The 18,658-nt window shown below is 37.7% G+C and overlaps 1 protein-coding gene across 3 annotated transcripts; it reads right to left on the bottom strand.

Annotated features, from left to right (window-relative positions):
* Positions 1 to 2,841: 2,841 nt before the first annotated feature.
* LOC121868404 (NAD-dependent protein deacetylase sirtuin-2-like) lies at positions 2,842 to 16,757 on the bottom strand. 3 transcript variants are annotated; one of them, XM_042369013.1, is made up of 9 exons: positions 16,244 to 16,757; positions 13,259 to 13,389; positions 10,826 to 11,040; positions 10,168 to 10,270; positions 9,811 to 10,037; positions 9,381 to 9,504; positions 8,740 to 8,932; positions 8,101 to 8,293; positions 2,842 to 6,887 (listed from the first exon to the last, which is right to left on the bottom strand). In XM_042369013.1, the coding sequence occupies exons 2-9, from the start codon at positions 13,377 to 13,379 to the stop codon at positions 6,852 to 6,854; spliced, it is 1,212 nt and encodes a 403-aa protein (XP_042224947.1). In that variant the 5' UTR covers positions 13,380 to 13,389; positions 16,244 to 16,757; the 3' UTR covers positions 2,842 to 6,851. The 3 variants fall into 3 exon arrangements, with proteins under 3 accessions (XP_042224947.1, XP_042224945.1, XP_042224946.1); XM_042369011.1 differs by having other exon boundaries at positions 10,826 to 11,043; positions 16,244 to 16,756; XM_042369012.1 differs by lacking the exon at positions 16,244 to 16,757 and adding an exon at positions 15,472 to 15,563 and having other exon boundaries at positions 10,826 to 11,043.
* Positions 16,758 to 18,658: the final 1,901 nt, after the last annotated feature.

Here is an 18,658-nt window from a genome sequence, read left to right as displayed (position 1 = left end):
AATAATGTAATACTAAATAAAACTAACTGTATATTGACGCGAAAATTAAGTCTAACTAACAACCGTCCACCTATCGCGAAAATAATATAACACTAAATAAAACTAACTGTATATTGGCGCGAAATTTATATATAACCAACATCAGTCACCTATCGCGAAAATAATATAACGCTAAATAAAATAAACACGATAATAACACTTACAAATACATCTACTTGATTAACGCGAAATTAATGTCCCGTCAAAATATCTGATGAAAAGATTTACATTGGCGCATAAATAATATCCCTCCTAAAATATAAATAAATCCTATCATTAACAAATATCAACAAATCAATAACCACTAATTAAACAACTACAGCCTGTAACTCAAATCACCTATCTCATAAGTAAACAAATCTTGTAAATATATTTCACTATATAAACACAATTCATTCATATAACTTTTCTATTTATATTCCATCATTTTACTCTTGTGTTTACTATATCATTTAATCCCGCCATTTGTACTCATTAATTCTCAACCAGATGTTTAAATACTACTTTGTTTACTATGGCTTTTAATTATCGTCTTTAAATTCATTCATTCTCAACCAGATGTTTAAATACTACTTTGTTTACTATGGCTTTTAATTATTTGTATTTAAATTCATTCATTCTGCTGTCATTAAGATATTCAGATTATTTTCGTGTACATAGTTCCTTTTATATCCGTATATTTAAGTTTATAGTTTCTTTAATGTAGATATAAATATTATCATGGTTATTTTAACTTAGACAATAGATAAACATACGGTTTATAAATGAGTTTTTAGTGAAATTCATAAATATTACTTATACCCCTCACAAGTGCCCTTTAGCCATCAACTTTCCTCTGTTTTCTCTCAAAGCTAACAACACTAGTGACAGGTGTTATATCTGTTATAAATTTCAAATTAATTTTGGTATACTTTATACACATTTATTATTACATTTACGTGTTCGCTGGTGATATGATATTTATGAGAAAACATATTTGCATATTTCAATAGTTACCCCCAAAATAATGGTTTTCTGTAGTCAAGGTTGTCTTGTGATCTTTTCATATATATCTAATCACTTATTATCCTAAATTATAATTTTGTATTAATTTAATAATTTTAATACGTTATTAAACAAAAAGATTATCTATTTATATCAAAATTAGTAACACTAACATAGTCATTTCTTATGGAAATATATTTACAGATTTCTATAGTTACCCCAATAAAGGTTTTCTGTACTCTAGGCTGCCTTACAATGAATAATCTTATAATCTTTTTTAATACCTAATCACTTTATTATTCTAAATAATTAATTTTCATTACTTTAGTAATTTTATTTATTGATAAAATATTAAAATATTTTACATATTTTTATTCAAATTAGAAATACTAACATAATAATTTTCTATACTAAAAATTCTATTTTATAAATTAGATTTAGTGGATATTTTGCGTGTCTACGTCAAACATCATATTTATTGTCCACATTTTTGGGGAGTCTATACAGACTTTAAATTCATATACATGTATGATTAAGTTGTAGCAGTAATATTAAGCCACAGAAACACTGATTAGACAACACCCTGTACCTATTGACCTAGTGTAACCTCGTTCAAATCCAGACGTAAACAACACTAGCAGTCTAACACATGTTCATAACTTCAGATATACATAGGTGAACCGATACATGCCTTCTGGTCTGTACTTTAACTTCTTTTTTTTTTACTCTAGTTTTATCCTCTTCACCACTGTTCGGCTCGTTAACCGCTTGGGCGATCGGTCACGTCTCTGTTACGCACTGTTGGCAAGTACTGGGCACGCACCGGCTCCTTAATGTACCTTAACCTGCTCCACTGTTGGTCAAGTCTGGTCTTGAAAGAGCTCACACTCGGTGCCGTCACAACACTGTCTGGTAGATTGTTCCAAGAGTTCACAACTCTCACTCCGAAAAAAGTTTGCCCTCACAGTTTCTGGACTTGTGGCTTCTTCAATCTTGACCCCTTGTGGGGCGAGCGTCCACCAGCTCCAAGTAAGGACACTCGACTGAGTAGTGCCCCCTGAGATGCTTATACACCTCAATTAGGTTGCCCCTTGTCATTGTAACGGGCTGGGTTTTATTCCAAATGAAATTCTAGTTTCCTAACACCTGTTAATGGTATAATATTCTTTGTTTTCCTAATCAATGTTGTTCCCTTGGTCAGATTAATTCCCTGTGTACTGTTTCTTTTCACCAGTTTTTTTTCCTGACACCTGTTTATTGTTTTCTCTGGTTGCTTTCCTTGTGATGCTCTTTTCTACATAGGTTATTTAATGGTCGCCAGGTATCAAATCACTATTACCTCTAAAGTAACACATCACATCACCCTCCAGTTTATTTCACCTAATGCTTGAATACCATAATTGCTACCTCAGAGGTTAGGTTAGGTCACACAGTACTGTTTTAGGTTAGGTTAGGTTAGCATTACGATGGTTATAAGGTATAATAGGCTGGTCAGGAGCTAATCTTCAGGTGATCCAGCAGATGATTTCATCGAAGCGTCCTCAAAATATAGTTCAGAAACATTGATCTTCCTTTAAGCTTGAAGTAAATTATTAGTCTCTGCATTACCTCTCAAACCACTATAGAAAATACAGTTGCTTATGTGGCATCCTTAGTCTGGCTGCTATTGCGAGGATCCTAAGAGCCATTCTAGGAGTTTTAACACGATGTAAACAAACACAGAGTTGCAGCTTCTCTCTCAAAACGCGTCAGCCACTGTACCAGTTACAAGTGCGGGTCTCTGCACGTCTAGTCCCATTTGGTTATTAAAAAAACACGTTTTGGTGCTCCTTTTATTGGTAAACTTTTTTCATATTTTGTAAAGCTTTCAATATCATTATAATAAAGTGTTAATGCACAATCATTCCTTATTTAATGCAATTTGTAGTGTACTTTTCACTTATTAAAAGCTGCATTTCGACTGTCATTCATAAACTCTTCCCATGACCACTGCTAACCGATTTAACACAAACCAGCAAGGTTGTCTTGTCCTACAAGGCCTTAAAACTGTTCATGGCATTTCTAATACTTCCATAAAATGTCAAATCTTATGTGTGAAGGATTAGCTTAGTTCAGAACCTTTACATGAAACAAGTGACTGGTTGTGTGCTTTCTATAAACAGCAATGGTCACTCAAAATACAATCATGCCTAGTCCATAAACTACTATGTCCCATCAACAAAGTTTGTCCATAAGTTTGAACTTTTCTCAATGTCTAACAGTTTACAAATGTCACTAATAAAGTACAGGATAGCTAAGGCTCCTCTTATAGTTTACACTAATATACATACCACAAAACAATACAAATTCTTGTCACCACTAATACCACTGGCTTCTGTACATGGATAAATACTTATAAAAGGGCTTCATCTACTTTATATTTCACTCTTGGTAAAATAATGTCTTTTTAATCAGAGTATTTAACTTAATTCATTAGTTTCATTTTACAATAATTTACATATTTGTTAAGGCTGAAGAATTCTACTAAATGATATAATCAGTGCCAGGTCCTCTCAAAACAGTCTGCATTATTATATAGAAAATGAGAGAATATTATAAGTTATTCTCATCATAGCAGAAAAAGGCTTGTATGCATAAATTCTCAAGAAAATTGATATACTGTATATGAACGTCCAATTATTAGTGTATCAAGCATTTTCACCTATTACAGCATTGATATCACTGTGGCACAAACCTAAGTCTTATAACTAAACACATTTTTACATAGGCAAGCTACACTGAAGTACTTCAGCATTTTTTTTTTTTTTTTGCATAGTAACAATAGAAAACTCCTTCACTTTAATGTAATCAATATCACGGTGTAGAAATGTCCAAATTCTCAAGTTATCCCAATATTTTCATGAGATCTTGGAGAAAAAATACAAGTCTTCCTATATATGGCTCTTGCAGTAATAGGCAATAGCATTTTACTTCTTGGCCACACAAAGTGTGAAAAAAGGTTTAAATAACTATCAATAAAAGGATATATTTTACAAACGCACAACTTTTGTTATCCAACCATTAACTCAAGTTGTCTGGCTATATAGTTCAACAATCTAAAGTGTTAAGTTACCCAAACTTTAATTTCACAAACTTGGGGTGAACAAATTCCTGTGTACATAAGAAATTTCATACTTCTATTGACCATGCACAGACTTATTATAAACTTATACAATACTACAATATATGGTACAGTACAAGATATTGAAGTACAGTTCTGCGCAGCAATTTATGTTCCTTACCAGTGCCTCTTGTCTTGCATCCCATCCCCAAACAGTTAACTCTAACACAATGAAAGACAGTGTTATACAGAGTCACTCTTTATGGATATCCTCCCAATGAAAAATCATAATCAGCTCACTACAATCTTGAACCTGTACACATGTTATATAATACGGTTACCATATTTCAACATTAAAAAAATGGAAACTCCACCAAGAGAGGGGAGGGAGGTATTTGTACCAGTATCAACAAACTCACGTTGTATTAATGTTATATAATGTGTTATATAGGCTACAGTAAAAGCATCCTCTGATTTGCTGCCTGGTTTTACAAAATAATCTGTCAATTTTGTTGATGAACTCTCCTTGAACTGCTTTCTTGTGCTTGTCTGAGTCCGAGTTTGTAAATCATTCGCGTGTTAATTTGCCACTTTGAAAACACTTAATTTTGTCATTGTGTTTAGGGATAACAAATTAAAATATCAAATAAGATCTCTTGAAGAAATGCTTCTATACACAGTATGGACTCAGATAAGACACTGAAATTAGCACTGTGGCTAGGCCAGGGAAGGAAGGATTGATAAATTCTACCTGTCCAGGACGAAAATTGAACAGTACAGCGAACTAGACAAATCCAGGACCAATAATAAACACACGTCCGCTCTCTCTCTCTCTCGAATGATCAACATTCTCATTCTCCCAAGAACCAATGAACATTTTAAACCTTATTTTATATCATGGTCAATTTTGCATCGAAAGCTTTGGGGGAAAAATAATAAGGGCAAAATCCCGGACGCATTAGGATATTTAAAAATTCCTCCCGGACAGATTTAAGGACCAAAAAAGAAAAGACGGACATATGGTAACCCTATCATACATGAATGAAATTGATACAGGTGATCACACATACCGGGTAAATGCTGTTGACAGACAAACATAAAGAGAGAGACTGACAAACAAGTATCAATCCTAAGTTCCCTTCTGTTTCACCGGTAAGGAACAAAAATACACGAGCCTGTTTCTCGTCTAGCATCTTGGGAGTCGAGCACTTTAAATTTTCACAGACTGTAGCTCTCAATACTCTAGCACAGGGGTCTGATTTGAAAGACCAAAACCTCAATATTAACTTTAATCATCAGTCTGGCAACATACTGACACTAAATTCCAAGTGAAGTGAAATTACTCGGCCTCTGTTTAACTGATTCACACGAGGAGGGAGAAGAGGTCCAACACAGGTACCAGTAGATATAAAACCATCAAAGATAAATGCCATGAATGACACTCCCATAATGGTGATCCCCAGTGGAAGAGATCTGGGCAGAAAAAGACAAAAGCTCTTCCCAACCTTTTTAATTTAAGTTGGTCTAAGTGTTGTGAAAAAGATGAGTACAGTAGTAGCACTAGTGTTGACTCTTATGAATCATTATCTTCACATAGGTATGCCCCTGATGCACACCATGGGGAGGGACACTTAGCAGTCCAAAATTTTGATTTGCCCAGTTTGCCCTACAACCACTCATGCCAGACTAGAGATAGGCTTGTGTACAAGTGATGCTGCTATAGCACATTGTCCACTTGCAGTAACCATCCATTCTTCTGCATTAAATTTGTTTTGAGATTCATGATAATTTGCTACAAAAATCAACACAACCTAAAATCAAATTACGAAAGGATGTGTTGTGATTCTTCACAATTTCTATACTTTTCAATTTATCATTTCACCACTTATCAGCTTACTAGCCATTTAGGCAGATGGTCTGTTCTCTGTTATGAATTTTATTGTCCAGCGTTAGTACAATAGGAAACCTGTGATGTTTGGTAAGGTCACACTGGATAACACCTTCCCACATCTGTTTAGAGCCAAGACCGAAACTCAAGACACAGTGGTGAGAGATACGTACGCTACCGCTGTATTAACAATGACCAATAATTAAAAACCAGAGAAATGACGAGACATTCAACATCCTAAAACTTAAATATAACAACAAGATTTTTCCTTCATTTTACTGGACAGTCCTGTACCTAAGGTTACACTATAATGTAAAGTAAAATACATTTACTGTATCACCATCATTGTAATATACTGCACCAACTACATTTTTAATTGTATCTATAATACAGATTTGAAACAGATGTTATTTAGTGCATGACCTGTGTTAACAGCACGTGTTGGGACAGAATTAACAGCTGCACAATTCAAGAATTAGCAGTAACTACCCACAATCCCCCTATAATGCAAAAGGTTGGATGGTTACTCTATATGCTACTCATATAAGTTCTCTCAATTCTTAGTGAACTGAGAAGAAGACACACACACACAATAACCTAACCTACATATCACTGGATAATAACCGATTCACAGCCACTACTGTGAATATTAGTGATGTAACTCCACATGTACTTCCAGTTCTTGACAGTCTCTGAATAATTTTCTCAAGCTCAAATTCACACTCTGTTCCCCATAGTTACAACCACAATATTCACACAAAACCGCCACTGTGAAAACCCCTTTTTCCTCTTGCTTTATTCATCTTCTCTTGGTTCAATGTCAGAATGTTTCAGCTTAGCTTACTTCTTCGTGGCAACTAGCTTCTCCAAGTCCTCCTATAAGATAAATACAAATAACAGTTATAATAATGATACTACAAGAAAAATACTTAATTGACTTCATCACCATAGCATCATTACTTGCTACCATACCATCATAAACTGCCCAAAATGTAATATGACCCATCCGTGCTTCACCAACAACATCTTATATTAAACAACAGTGAAAGAATGTCATTTTAGAGGTGAAATTAGTTGCAAATAAATAATACGAGTGCTATGAAGGAATAACAGTTAATGAACGGCAAACTGAGAGAGTATGTCTCTCAATAAATGGCTCATTACCACGACTTATACCAAATTTTAATATATCCTTAGTTCGGGCATGCTTATTGCTTCAATGTTAGAGGAAAGGTAAAAATGGGTATAGATCAGGGTGGTCAGTGGTTGTGTGAGGTAGGTCCGGTGACAAAATAGCCTGGAGACAGAGATTATGTACATGCATTTCAATGTTATGTACAGTATGTATTTCTTGTACAGTACCATATATATACCTGAGTATTATTCAAGTTTTTATGATTAAATTTCTATGCAAAAAGTAGGGGGTCAGACTATACACATGTTAAACTTTTGAGGGGTTAAAATTCATGCATTTCCGTGGGTCATTTATGGTGAGTGATAGCTACCTGGTCCGTGCCTTGTGGTAGGCTAACCTTACCAGTAACCTTCTTTAACCTGGGCTTGCCTAATGTACCCCTAAATTCTTTCTTTATGTTGCTACATGAAGAGCAGAACCTCATTCACTATATATGTCATTTTAAGTCTACAAAACCTGATACAAATGAAGATTTATATATAATTTTCCTTTCATTCACATCTGTTTACATCGCTGTAGGCATTGTTGCCAAGTTAAACTCGTCATTATAGCTTCATCTCCCTAGCCCTCTCCCTACCAGGCCGAGCTATGAGCTACAGTAAATTCCCTCTAACATAATGGATTATACTGTACTGACAAGGCATTAAACAAAAACCAAAGAAGAATAAGGGTAACATGGAACAGTACTGAGGATATATATGGGGTATGCCAACAACCCATCACTAAGCCACCAGATCAAGATCTAGTATACTTGAAGCAACCTCCAGTTAACATGGATCTATTTCATAAGCTGCCAATACAGTATTCTGTTATCAGCCACAATTGTCTTTCATTTATGTTAAAGTAGTGAGATGAGGTTGTACGAGGATGAACAATTCCCGGTGTTACACTAACCTTCCACCCAAGCATCTCGGCAAAGGTCTTACATCCATCATCACAGTCACCGAGCAGAGCAACATCACGCTTGTTGTTGGGCGAGTCCAGGGCAAGGCCGCCAGTGAAGATCCCATGAAGAATTGCCATCACAGGGTCCACGGATCCTGTCTTCTCTCGGTTGATGAGCAGTCGTGGGCATGATGGTGGGACGCTGTAAATTTAACAAACACGGTCTTACTATGACACTACAAACGTTAAATCACCTAAATATTCACCTACCTGGATTTACTGTGTGTTAAGGAACAGTTCAAGAAGACCAGACAACTCACCAACAGCACTGGCTAACCATTACCCCAGAACATGATCTGCAAATCGGCTAACATCCAAGTTCCCAATTACTGCTGGGTAGACAGAAGCAAATAGCATCAAGAAACTTGCCCATAGTTTCACCCTTCCTGGAGGTCAAACCATAACTGCATATTTTTCAAGCTCCATAAAGCCTTAAGAATATCCCATAATCCAGATAATAAGATACTTTAATCTTAAAAGAGAAAATTTAAGATAAAATAATATTTCTGCAAAGTTGAACCTGTAAGGGAAAGATATCAGTTATGAGGATCAGTACTCTCACCTCTACCAAGTAAAAGGTCGACTTACTTGTCGATTAGAGATGCAAAGGGTTGCACAGTGAGGGACGTCCCCAGTATGATAAGAAGGTCACATTTTGGGAAGTCAGACTGCACACAATGGAAGAATCGTGGTGGAAGATTCTCCCGGAAAAAGACAATATCTGGTTTTACAAGACCACTGCATTCACTGCAAGTTGGGATGCTGTCCTTGAAAATTTCCTCTGTAAGAAAAATTAAATGAATTGAAGCATTTAACTTTACTTTGCCTCTTAAAAAACACACACACACACACACACTCCCTTATTCTATATTTGCTGTAGTTAAACCCCGTCTACACATAAGTACATACATAGATGCACTCACACAAATGTCCTCCCTTATTAAGCACAAGTAGTGCTTTCTCTATCCTAACACTTATGCAGACACACTCCCTCACTTGTCATATTCCTGTAGCATGATAATTACTTGTATGTGTTCCTTCAGATAAAACATACTTTTCCATCATAACTCCATACATCTTCACATACACACTGCCTCACTCAACACTTGTACCCAGATGCTCGAAAAGTCCACGCTCCCTCGGTACCTGTTTCTCTGCGTTTTCTAAGGGCAAGTAACTGAGATTTTCAACAAGATATTAGTTACTGTACATGGGCAGTATAAACCAACCTTTCATCCACTCTTGGCTGTATTCCTTCCGACATGCAATACAATGAGAGGTTCGGAATGTACCGTGAGCCTCCACTGTCTTCTCTGCTGGGAGTCCTGCCACATGCTCTAAAGTGTCAATGTTCTGGAAGAAAAAAAAAGCATAAATTTTTTAGTTTCGTTTGTTTTAAACTAACAATGTTATGTCGCTTACTGTCATGACTATCGAGGCTGACTTTGGTTATCTATATTTTGAAATTATATTTGCTACAGTAGACAAACAACTTCTTCATTATATTGTCTAGTTTAAGTACAATATCCTTATAATTCTGTCTGTACAGTATGAACTTCTAGAAACATCAGTAAAGGAGAGAGAGGCCATGTTGCTTTTGATTTCAGCTAAGATGTCTAATATTCAAGTGGTCTAGATATAACTATTTGATTGACAAACCTGTGTGTAGTGCCTAAGAAGAAGTCCCTTGTCGTGAAGCAGACGAACAAACCAGTGAGAAGGTGTCGGGTTGAAGGCACCTGGGTACAACTCCTTGGCCAGCACAAAGAAGGGCTGTGGATTAGTCTTGAAGAACTCTATGTCAAAGATGGCTTCTGGGAAGGGCAAGTTATATTTCTCCAAGTTACTGTACAGCCCTGAACCGGGTGTGCGGAAATCGGGGATACCTGGAAATAAGGGCGAAATTTTGAACATCTTTGCTTTTGTATCACACTATATACACAAGAGGTGGTTAGGTGAGCGGTAACATGGTGGGTGGGTTACTGGATTAGCTACTCTTATGTGGTGTGGACAAACCTGCAGACGTAGATATGCCGGCTCCTGCCATTGTAATAATGCTCTTGCACTCTCCACTCTTGATGTACTTAACGACTGCTTCCACTGTCACCTCATCCAGCACCTGAAAAGTGTACAAGTATTAACCAATCTGTAGTCATAAGTGTACAAGTATTAACCAATCTGTAGTCATAAGTGTACAAGTATTAACCAATCTGTATTCATAAGTGTACAAGTATTAACCAATCTGTAGTCATAGGTGTACAAGTATTAACCAATCTGTAGTCATAAGTGTACAAGTATTAACCAATCTGTAGTCATAAGTGTACAAGTATTAACCAATCTGTAGTCATAGGTGTACAAGTATTAACCAATCTGTAGTCATAAGTGTTTTAACATTATAATATCCTTCTTACTAATCTTGCCTGAGGTTCAATAGCTAATTCGTTTATATCCGTCACTCTGTTTCCTTTTTGTGATAGTGGCGAGTGGCTTGATTAGCTTCTCCCTTCTCCACACAACACTGTACTGTACGTAATCACATCTCATCAAGTGCTTAACACCCTCCTTCTCTATCGTACTCAAGGTTATCTCACCATACTCAAGGGTGTTTGTCATAGTACTCAAAGGTGTTTATGTCCTTGTACTCAAGGGGTTAAGAACAATCCCTCACACCAACCTTGGGAATGTCTGCATCTTTGCTCAGGTCAAGTTTACTCATGAGAAAACTCTGCAGCATAGTCATGAATCCCTCCCTGTCTTCTCCATCACTCTCATCATAGTCCTCATCATCATAGTCTTCCTCATCACTGTCTTCCTCATCACTGTCTTCAGCTTCCTTCCTGATGCTTGGGTCCCTCATCCCACCAATGGCACCCTCACATTCAGTCGCCTCTGCTGAAACATTACATACAAAGTCAAATTCCACCAGAAGCATTTTTTATCCTCCACTGTTTCTATCAATACATAAAGACTTTGGAGAATGAAGGAATGACCGAGGGAAAGAAAATAGAGACTCACAAGGTCCGTACCACGAAGTCAAACCCTGGTAGAACCTGCATTATGATCCAGAAGTTTTTAATAGCATATAACAGTGCCTTCTTTAGGAAGGGTTATGCCAACTTTGCACTACTAGTCGCCATTTTGTATACCTCACAGTGTGAACTATTCTGTGTATAGAAGGTGCTGCTTGCTCAAGCTCTCCTAATGTTAGTCTATCGCCTCAATGCAAGCAGATGATGTTGTGTTTTAGTGAATAATCTTAGTTTTCTCCGTGTTTACTGAAGTATTGTTACAAACCAACATTTTGCAAACCTTACCCTCGAGCCGAGTTTGCGTAACTCTCCCAATAGAAGACGGTGGTGTGTAAGGGCAGAATGTATTATCCATACAGACAACTTCAGATAATGTTTTTATTGCAAACAACTCTCTTACTCAGACACATATCTGGAGTGAAGATTGCAGTACCATTTGTTCCAGTGGTTGTCTGAAGGACCAGAGACTTCAGGGTAGGGGTTGAAACCCACCATGGACTCATGCCACTTGAACTCCTTCAACCATAAAAGACAGTTCATACTCCAGTCTCCTCAGTTTCTGTTGATTTCTAATGCTGCTGTGAAAGAGGAGGATAAAACTAAATCATTTGTTGTTTATTCTCAGTCATAAAATGGAACTTCACACTGCCATTGTTTATTTATGATGTACGAGTCATAAATGAGATGCTTGCGAGACTCTATATCACCTAGGAATGGGATAGAGGATGTCATGTGTCAGGAAAGACTTATTTTAGCCCCCAAGAGGAGACTCACGTTATGTATTTCTTAAGGCCACACAGTCATGGGCTCTAGTTAACTTGGCCATCTTAAAAATAATACTGTACTTTATTCGAGTCCCAGAATATTTAATATTCTTCTCATAAGTCATAAATGAGCAAGACATACGATACTACTCGCTCTAGATACATTGTGACGTTGAGGACAATTACTGTACCTGTACTCCTGTAGTAATTAACTGAGATACATATGTTTTATTAATGAGTTTTACAAGAATTATACCTCCACTTTATTACTTTATTGTCTTTAGTAATACCCTCTGTATGTACATTACTTATATATGATCTTGTATTTATCACTGTCATATGTGTTCCATTTCAATATTTCAATCTCTTTAAGTTAAATTTGTTACAGAGTTAATTCTTTATTAGATGGTAACACTGTTCACACGGTAGCAGTTTGAGATTAGTGTCTGTAAGAGACTTAGTGGAAGTAAGCAGTTTAAGATGAAGCTTTAAACACAGGTCTGGACATAATTTCCTAAAGAATCTGTATTACTGGAGAACTGATTCTTGAAGTCTCCCAAATCAGTGCATCAGTGACTTCTGTTTGTGTTCTGCAGGTCAGGCACCCTGGAGGCCACAGACATTAGTCGCTGGTTATTTATCTGACAATTAGTATTACAGACCTATTGCAACCCTAGTCCTTTGGAAAAAAAATGGAGGGGGGGGTAGGAGGGATAGAAATAACAGTCACCTTTCAAAGCAGGAAGGTGTCAGGTTAGGATACTACACAAGCATTTATACACTGTACCTGTCAGCTGCTACAGATCACCCATTTTGAATATGAAATAAACAAATCCTCACTTACCAGCCTACTTGCTGGTACCTTTGGGAGGAGGTGAATGTTCAACTCACCCATGCATCCTGAACGTTATATCATAGATGAATTAATTGGTCATTTGAGGTTGGGAATATTCCTTCATCTATGAAAATTTTAACCACATGAAAGAACTTTGATCTAAAAAGTAACTTGAGTCTAGATCTCTGAATATTGCTGGCCCATGACAGTGAATGATTCCTCCTCCTGTTCCGCATAACCCAAAGGGGAACTGAAGAGGTTGGGAATTAAGAGATCTCCATTGTAAATCATTAGAATAAATGTGAGGAACTAGTGACTTAGAGATGAAATGAATATGGATACTGTAAAATTCATATTAATTATGGGTAAATTTCAAATATTTTCTAAAATTAGTTAAATGAAAATTCTGTCTAAGAAAAAATTTGAAACGGATAATATGGCTGAGTCAGTCTCTCAGAACAACCCTCCACTATCCTTACCAGTACTTCCTGCTTCTTTCCCAACAACAGCGGCAGCCTTGTTAACTTTCTCTTCTGCTGTCTTAGGGACCTCCTTCTCAGCCACATTCTCCATGGTCTTGCTACCTCCACAGTCAGCCATTACTACACACCTTAATAAAAACAATAAATATAGAATCACTTTCTCTACACTGTCAATACTCTAGCCACAACTAACAATATTTCAAAATCATCTATGGCATGCTATATAATACACTTGAAACCCTATAATTGAACATCTTCGGGGGAGCTCTACCCTTGTTGAATCGCCGGTACCTAAAGTGTCCGAATTTGGTCGGCAAATTTGGACATTTGTTGAGATACTATTTTTTTTCTTCAGCAACTCGAGTAGGCAATTTGGAAAATACACAAAAGAGATTGGCAATCAATTTTCCTTTATTACTCTACCTTATTCCTGCATCTAAGAAAGGTAAAACTTTCTTAGCTGTAAGAGAACACTACATTTTTCAGCACAAAAGACAAATGGTACATTGTGACTCATGCAAATGTTAGTTCAGTAATATTGCTGTGTGCAATGATGTTTGTTTTCATCTTGCTCTTATCCCATCTGTACAAGGACATTTACACAAAGCATTCTTCTCGGGATAAACCCGAGGCGGTGTTCTTCTGTGTGTGACTCCGTATTTCAACTTTTCAGACACGTGGGTGTAGTACTGTACTTCATATACTTTTTTCTCATACATTTTTTTAAACCCATTCTTATGTGATTCTGCTGGAGATTCATAATGCAAATGACTGAACTCTGAATACAGAGAATGGTTACAAGGCTGTGACATCAAACAACTGATGTCAAGCATTACATTTCTAGAGACTGAATGGTTACAGCCGACTGTTGACATCATTTAGCCGAAGCCAAAATACAATGTCATAATCTTACTTTCTTAGACTGAGCAGACATTTTCCAGAACTGTTAGGGTTTCCAAAATCAATACACTACAATACAATCAAACTATGACTGTATTACTTCACTTCTGCTTCTAATTTTACAGGCATATTTCTAGGTGAATAGCTATGGCATGATAACTGACCAAGAGTAAATTACCCCCATTGTTATACTATACAGTACAGTATTTATAACACTTAACAATTTGTTATAAACTGATGATATCATGCATTAACAGTTGTAAAAAAACGAAATAGTTATGTTTTAAAAGATTTGACCGAGAATCGCCACTTTATTTCCTGTTATTTTTATTTACATATACGGTACTGAACCAATTTGGTTATTTTAATGCATAGAATGAAAATGTGGTGACTGAGCAGGGTTTTCCAGGAGGTAAAAAAGCCCATATCTTCTACAGAAAATTTCCACCAAGTTGCTGATTAACAGACAACTGTTGTCAAGTGTTACCAACAAAAGAAGCAAAAAAAAAAAAAAAGTATTCTATACCTATCAGCTTCAGTTTGGTTTTGTCATTTTGTAAAAGCCTAGTTTGTCATAGTTTGTGTTACATGACAGTTTCCCTAAACCAGCTGTACTCAAGACTATAGTGGTCTGCTTTGAGACTTTAAAAAAATATACGTTTTTTTTCCCCTTCCCAACTAGAATAAACATATTACTAGTGATCAAGATGTCAAAATTTCAAGAACTAGAGTGGCAACCCTCTGCTTGACCTTTATTGCCTATTTTTTTTTATGGAAAATGCCAAGGTATTTGATAAGAAATAATAATAATGGGGTAACCAGAAAATTTTAAAACTTACAATAATAAAACACAATAATACTGCCAGTGTGGTAGAATATTACTGCTAGTGTTTCTTAACCATACAGACTACAAGACAATGACATCACACTTCAGGAATGACATTACCTATTTTCACTCAAACAAAGATACACAACTGAGCCTTACTAACCCAAACAACTGCTCCAATTTACACCGTAACAACACACTTCACTAAAGAAACACCCACAATAAATCCAGTAAAAAAAAAACCCACCAAGTCTGTCTCATCGCTTAAATAATTCTGAAACAAATTTTAAAACACAAATTTTTTCCACATATTTTCCCCCCGAGAGGAATTTCCGTTGGTGCCGCCCAAGACAACTTCAACACCTAATTTCTTTCTTTTAAATCCAATCCACACCTTGACAATACTTCTATTCCCACTAGTCTAAAAAATTCTCCCCCTACTATTCTTCGTTGTATATTAAAGTCAATTACGAAAGAGACAAACCTGAAGAAGTCGCCGGTAACTGGGGCTACATATGAGGCCTTGATCACCCGAGGGAAGATTGTGTTGTTATTGTTGTTGTCAAGCTCGGGCGGTTACACCTCAATACACACATATGGTCTCATTGAAAACGGGAAGTTCCTTTATTTCTTCTATTCATTTATCATTTTACATAATAAAATAGATATTTATTCAGTAAAAACTCGTTATTTAAATTCATTTTGCTTCATTGTTTATATAATTAGCACTGATATAGAAATTATTGGTTATAGCTATAGATAGAAGAAGGTACACGTTCATACAAGTTAGGCTAGAATGATTTACCTGGCCATCTTGAAGTATCAAAGAATTTATTTTTTTTTCTAAATACATATCCGATGAACAACAAGATAGGAGAGCAATTCTCTGTATTGCTATACACTAACCAAGGATTGTTGTATTGTGGAAGTGATCCATCACGTACTACCTGTTATATTTAGCTTTAAATTTACACAACTTTTTTTTTTTTTAGATACGTACTTAATGATTAGTCCCCAGCCTAAACAAAGGATCTTCTTGGGAATAAGCATACGATGGCTTTCTTGGGCTATCCTTGGTCGAATCAACTTAATGTTTACCAATGTTTGTATGCCTGCACTGTCTGTGTACATTACATAGGCAGATATTCAGTAAAGATCGTTGTTTCACACAAATGCAGATCACATAAATTGACACAAATACATCGTTTCAGGTTTCAAACATATCCAACATAACCTCAGCCTAACTTTCAACTGACCTGTATGTTCTTGAAGGAGTTGGTGTGTGTTTGATGCTGGAGGTGGAGGAGGTGGTGGTGACTGCTGGAGGAGGAGGTGGTGGTGACTGCTGGAGGAGGAGGTGGTGGTGACTGCTGGAGGAGGAGGTGGTGGTGAGTACTGTTGGAGGAGCAGGTGGTGGTGATTGCTGCTAGAGGAGGGGGTGATGGTGACTTCTGCAGGATGAGAGGGTGGTGGTGACTGGTGAAGGGGATAGTGGGGACTGCTGATGAAGGAGGAAGTGGTGGTGGTGACTGCTGCTGGAGGAGGAGGTGGTAGTGACTGCTGCTGGAGCAGAAGATGGTGGTGACTGCTGCAGCTGTTGCTGTGCTGGAAGAGGGGGTGGTGGTGGTGACTACTACTGGAGAAGGGGGAAGGAGTTGGGGACTTGCTGGAGGAGGAGGAGAAGGTGGTAGTGACTGTTGCTGGAGGAGGCTGTGGTGACTGCTGATGCTGGTCGTGTTGGCGGGTGACTGGCGGGGGGCCGGAGGGGGAGGCGTTGCACATGTCGTCATCATGAGGTGTTTCCTTCACCATGTGGCAGAGGAGAGGAGTTGTGTCTGAAAAGATTCCCAAACTCTTTCCTTTTTAGTTTCCTTTGTTAGCTCGTGTAACAGGGAGTAATAAGGTGATAAAAGTAGAAGACGAGCAAGAAGAAGAAAATGTACAGCAGACAGTAATTGTTTACATAAGCGGAAACACTGTGATTCTATTCGCCCTCCTTTATTGGAATTAGTTAATTTTTACCGCCACACCTCCCCGTCAGGCACTGTAGTGTGGTGTCCTTCGTGACTCATTTTTTTTTTAACTCTGGTTGTAAACACGACGACCTCCGTCAACGGAAGAGGTGATTAAAACTCCGGACGTAACAGTCGTCTTAAAAGAAAAAGTTTAATAAGAAAGGAAAGTTATAAAAATTAGGTGCACATGTTACGTAAACTATTACTGAACATAAAAGGAATTTTAATGAATATAACATGACAATAACTATTCAAAACTGCATAGCTCAATATAATCAAAGTATACTTTATGTAGAAACATTAAAAGCCTGTTATTGTATTAGAAAGACAAGACACAAGCATTATACGTGCTGTATATATCGTTTTGGTTCCAGACATGATATTGTGTATAATGCGGTGTAACGCCAACACGGCGCGCCACCCACCACCCCAGCCCACACCGCACCACCCACAATCCCCCGCCAACACCACGCTACCCAGCATCCCCTACCCACACTGGGTCACCCACCACACCCCACCCACCGCTACCCAACTACTGCCCACCCTCGGCCATAAGCACAGCCTGTGACCACCCGCCAGGCAACTGGAATGTTGGATTACATGTGTTTGGGTGAATAGGGGGTGAAGTTTTATCCCATCTATTGGCACTGTAGCGGCCAACCCTGAGAACAAAGGAGGGTGTCTCGTGAGCACCCCGCCCCCCTACCCCACCACGACCACGTGTTAGGGTGAACCAGTAACAGAGAAGGAGGAGTAGGCCTGACAGGTGACGTCACAGACGAGAAATAATGTACTGTGATTGGATAAGGCTTCAGTTTACAACGAAGTGTACTGTAGATTGAACAACCTCGGGTGTGTTGCCGTGAGTGTGTGGGGGTGTGTGCATGCGGCCCGGGGCTCTGAAGGTGCGTGCTGGCAGATGTCCAAGTGGTGTTTGCTGATTCAGTCAGCTTTCGTTCAAGTGAATAATGCCAGGCTAGCTAGTTAGATTTGTTCTGTTTTATAACTCTCATTACTCGACTTCGGTTTGATAATATAATCTGAGGCAAAATTCCTTCTCTTACCCGTAAATTCACCAACATTCTCTCGCATAAAGTGACCAACCAAACCTTGGATTATTAAAATTAATGAAACGAAAAGGTAAGACACACACACCAAGATTCTTATATCTTATTGCAGACTCTCCCCATTCCCCAATTATTATCCATCCCTTCTCAGCCCTCACTCCTTTTGTCAACAAGACCCACACCGCCAAACAATCAGGTAAAACACTGACTGGTAAAGGAACACATCTTGACAACAATCACTGGACGGTACCTAATAATGTGACCAGTGCCCCTCGCTGTATCTGACCTAAGGATGATTGTTGCTGCAGTGTGAATGAGTAAACGTATAACTGGCATCCTCCTCTTACATCTATCTTGGGAATTCCCCCCCCAATGTCTAGACCACCTAATCCTCCCCTTATGAATCCTCTCTAACCAAAACAGAACCGTCTTCACAATTCGCTGCTATACCTGGGAATTAACCATATCACCTGATGTAAACAAAACACACACACACACACACACACACCTTGTAAGCGCATCATTATTAACTTCTCTAGAACTATACACATAATACTAGTACATTGCTCTAGATAACAGCACCAAGTTT

This window comes from Homarus americanus, unplaced genomic scaffold (genome assembly GCF_018991925.1).
Source record: "Homarus americanus isolate GMGI-L3 unplaced genomic scaffold, GMGI_Hamer_2.0 scaffold19318, whole genome shotgun sequence".
NCBI classification, from domain to species: Eukaryota; Metazoa; Arthropoda; class Malacostraca; order Decapoda; family Nephropidae; genus Homarus; species Homarus americanus.
Note: the sequence above shows the minus strand (reverse complement) of the source record. Positions and strands in the feature narration are given on the sequence as shown.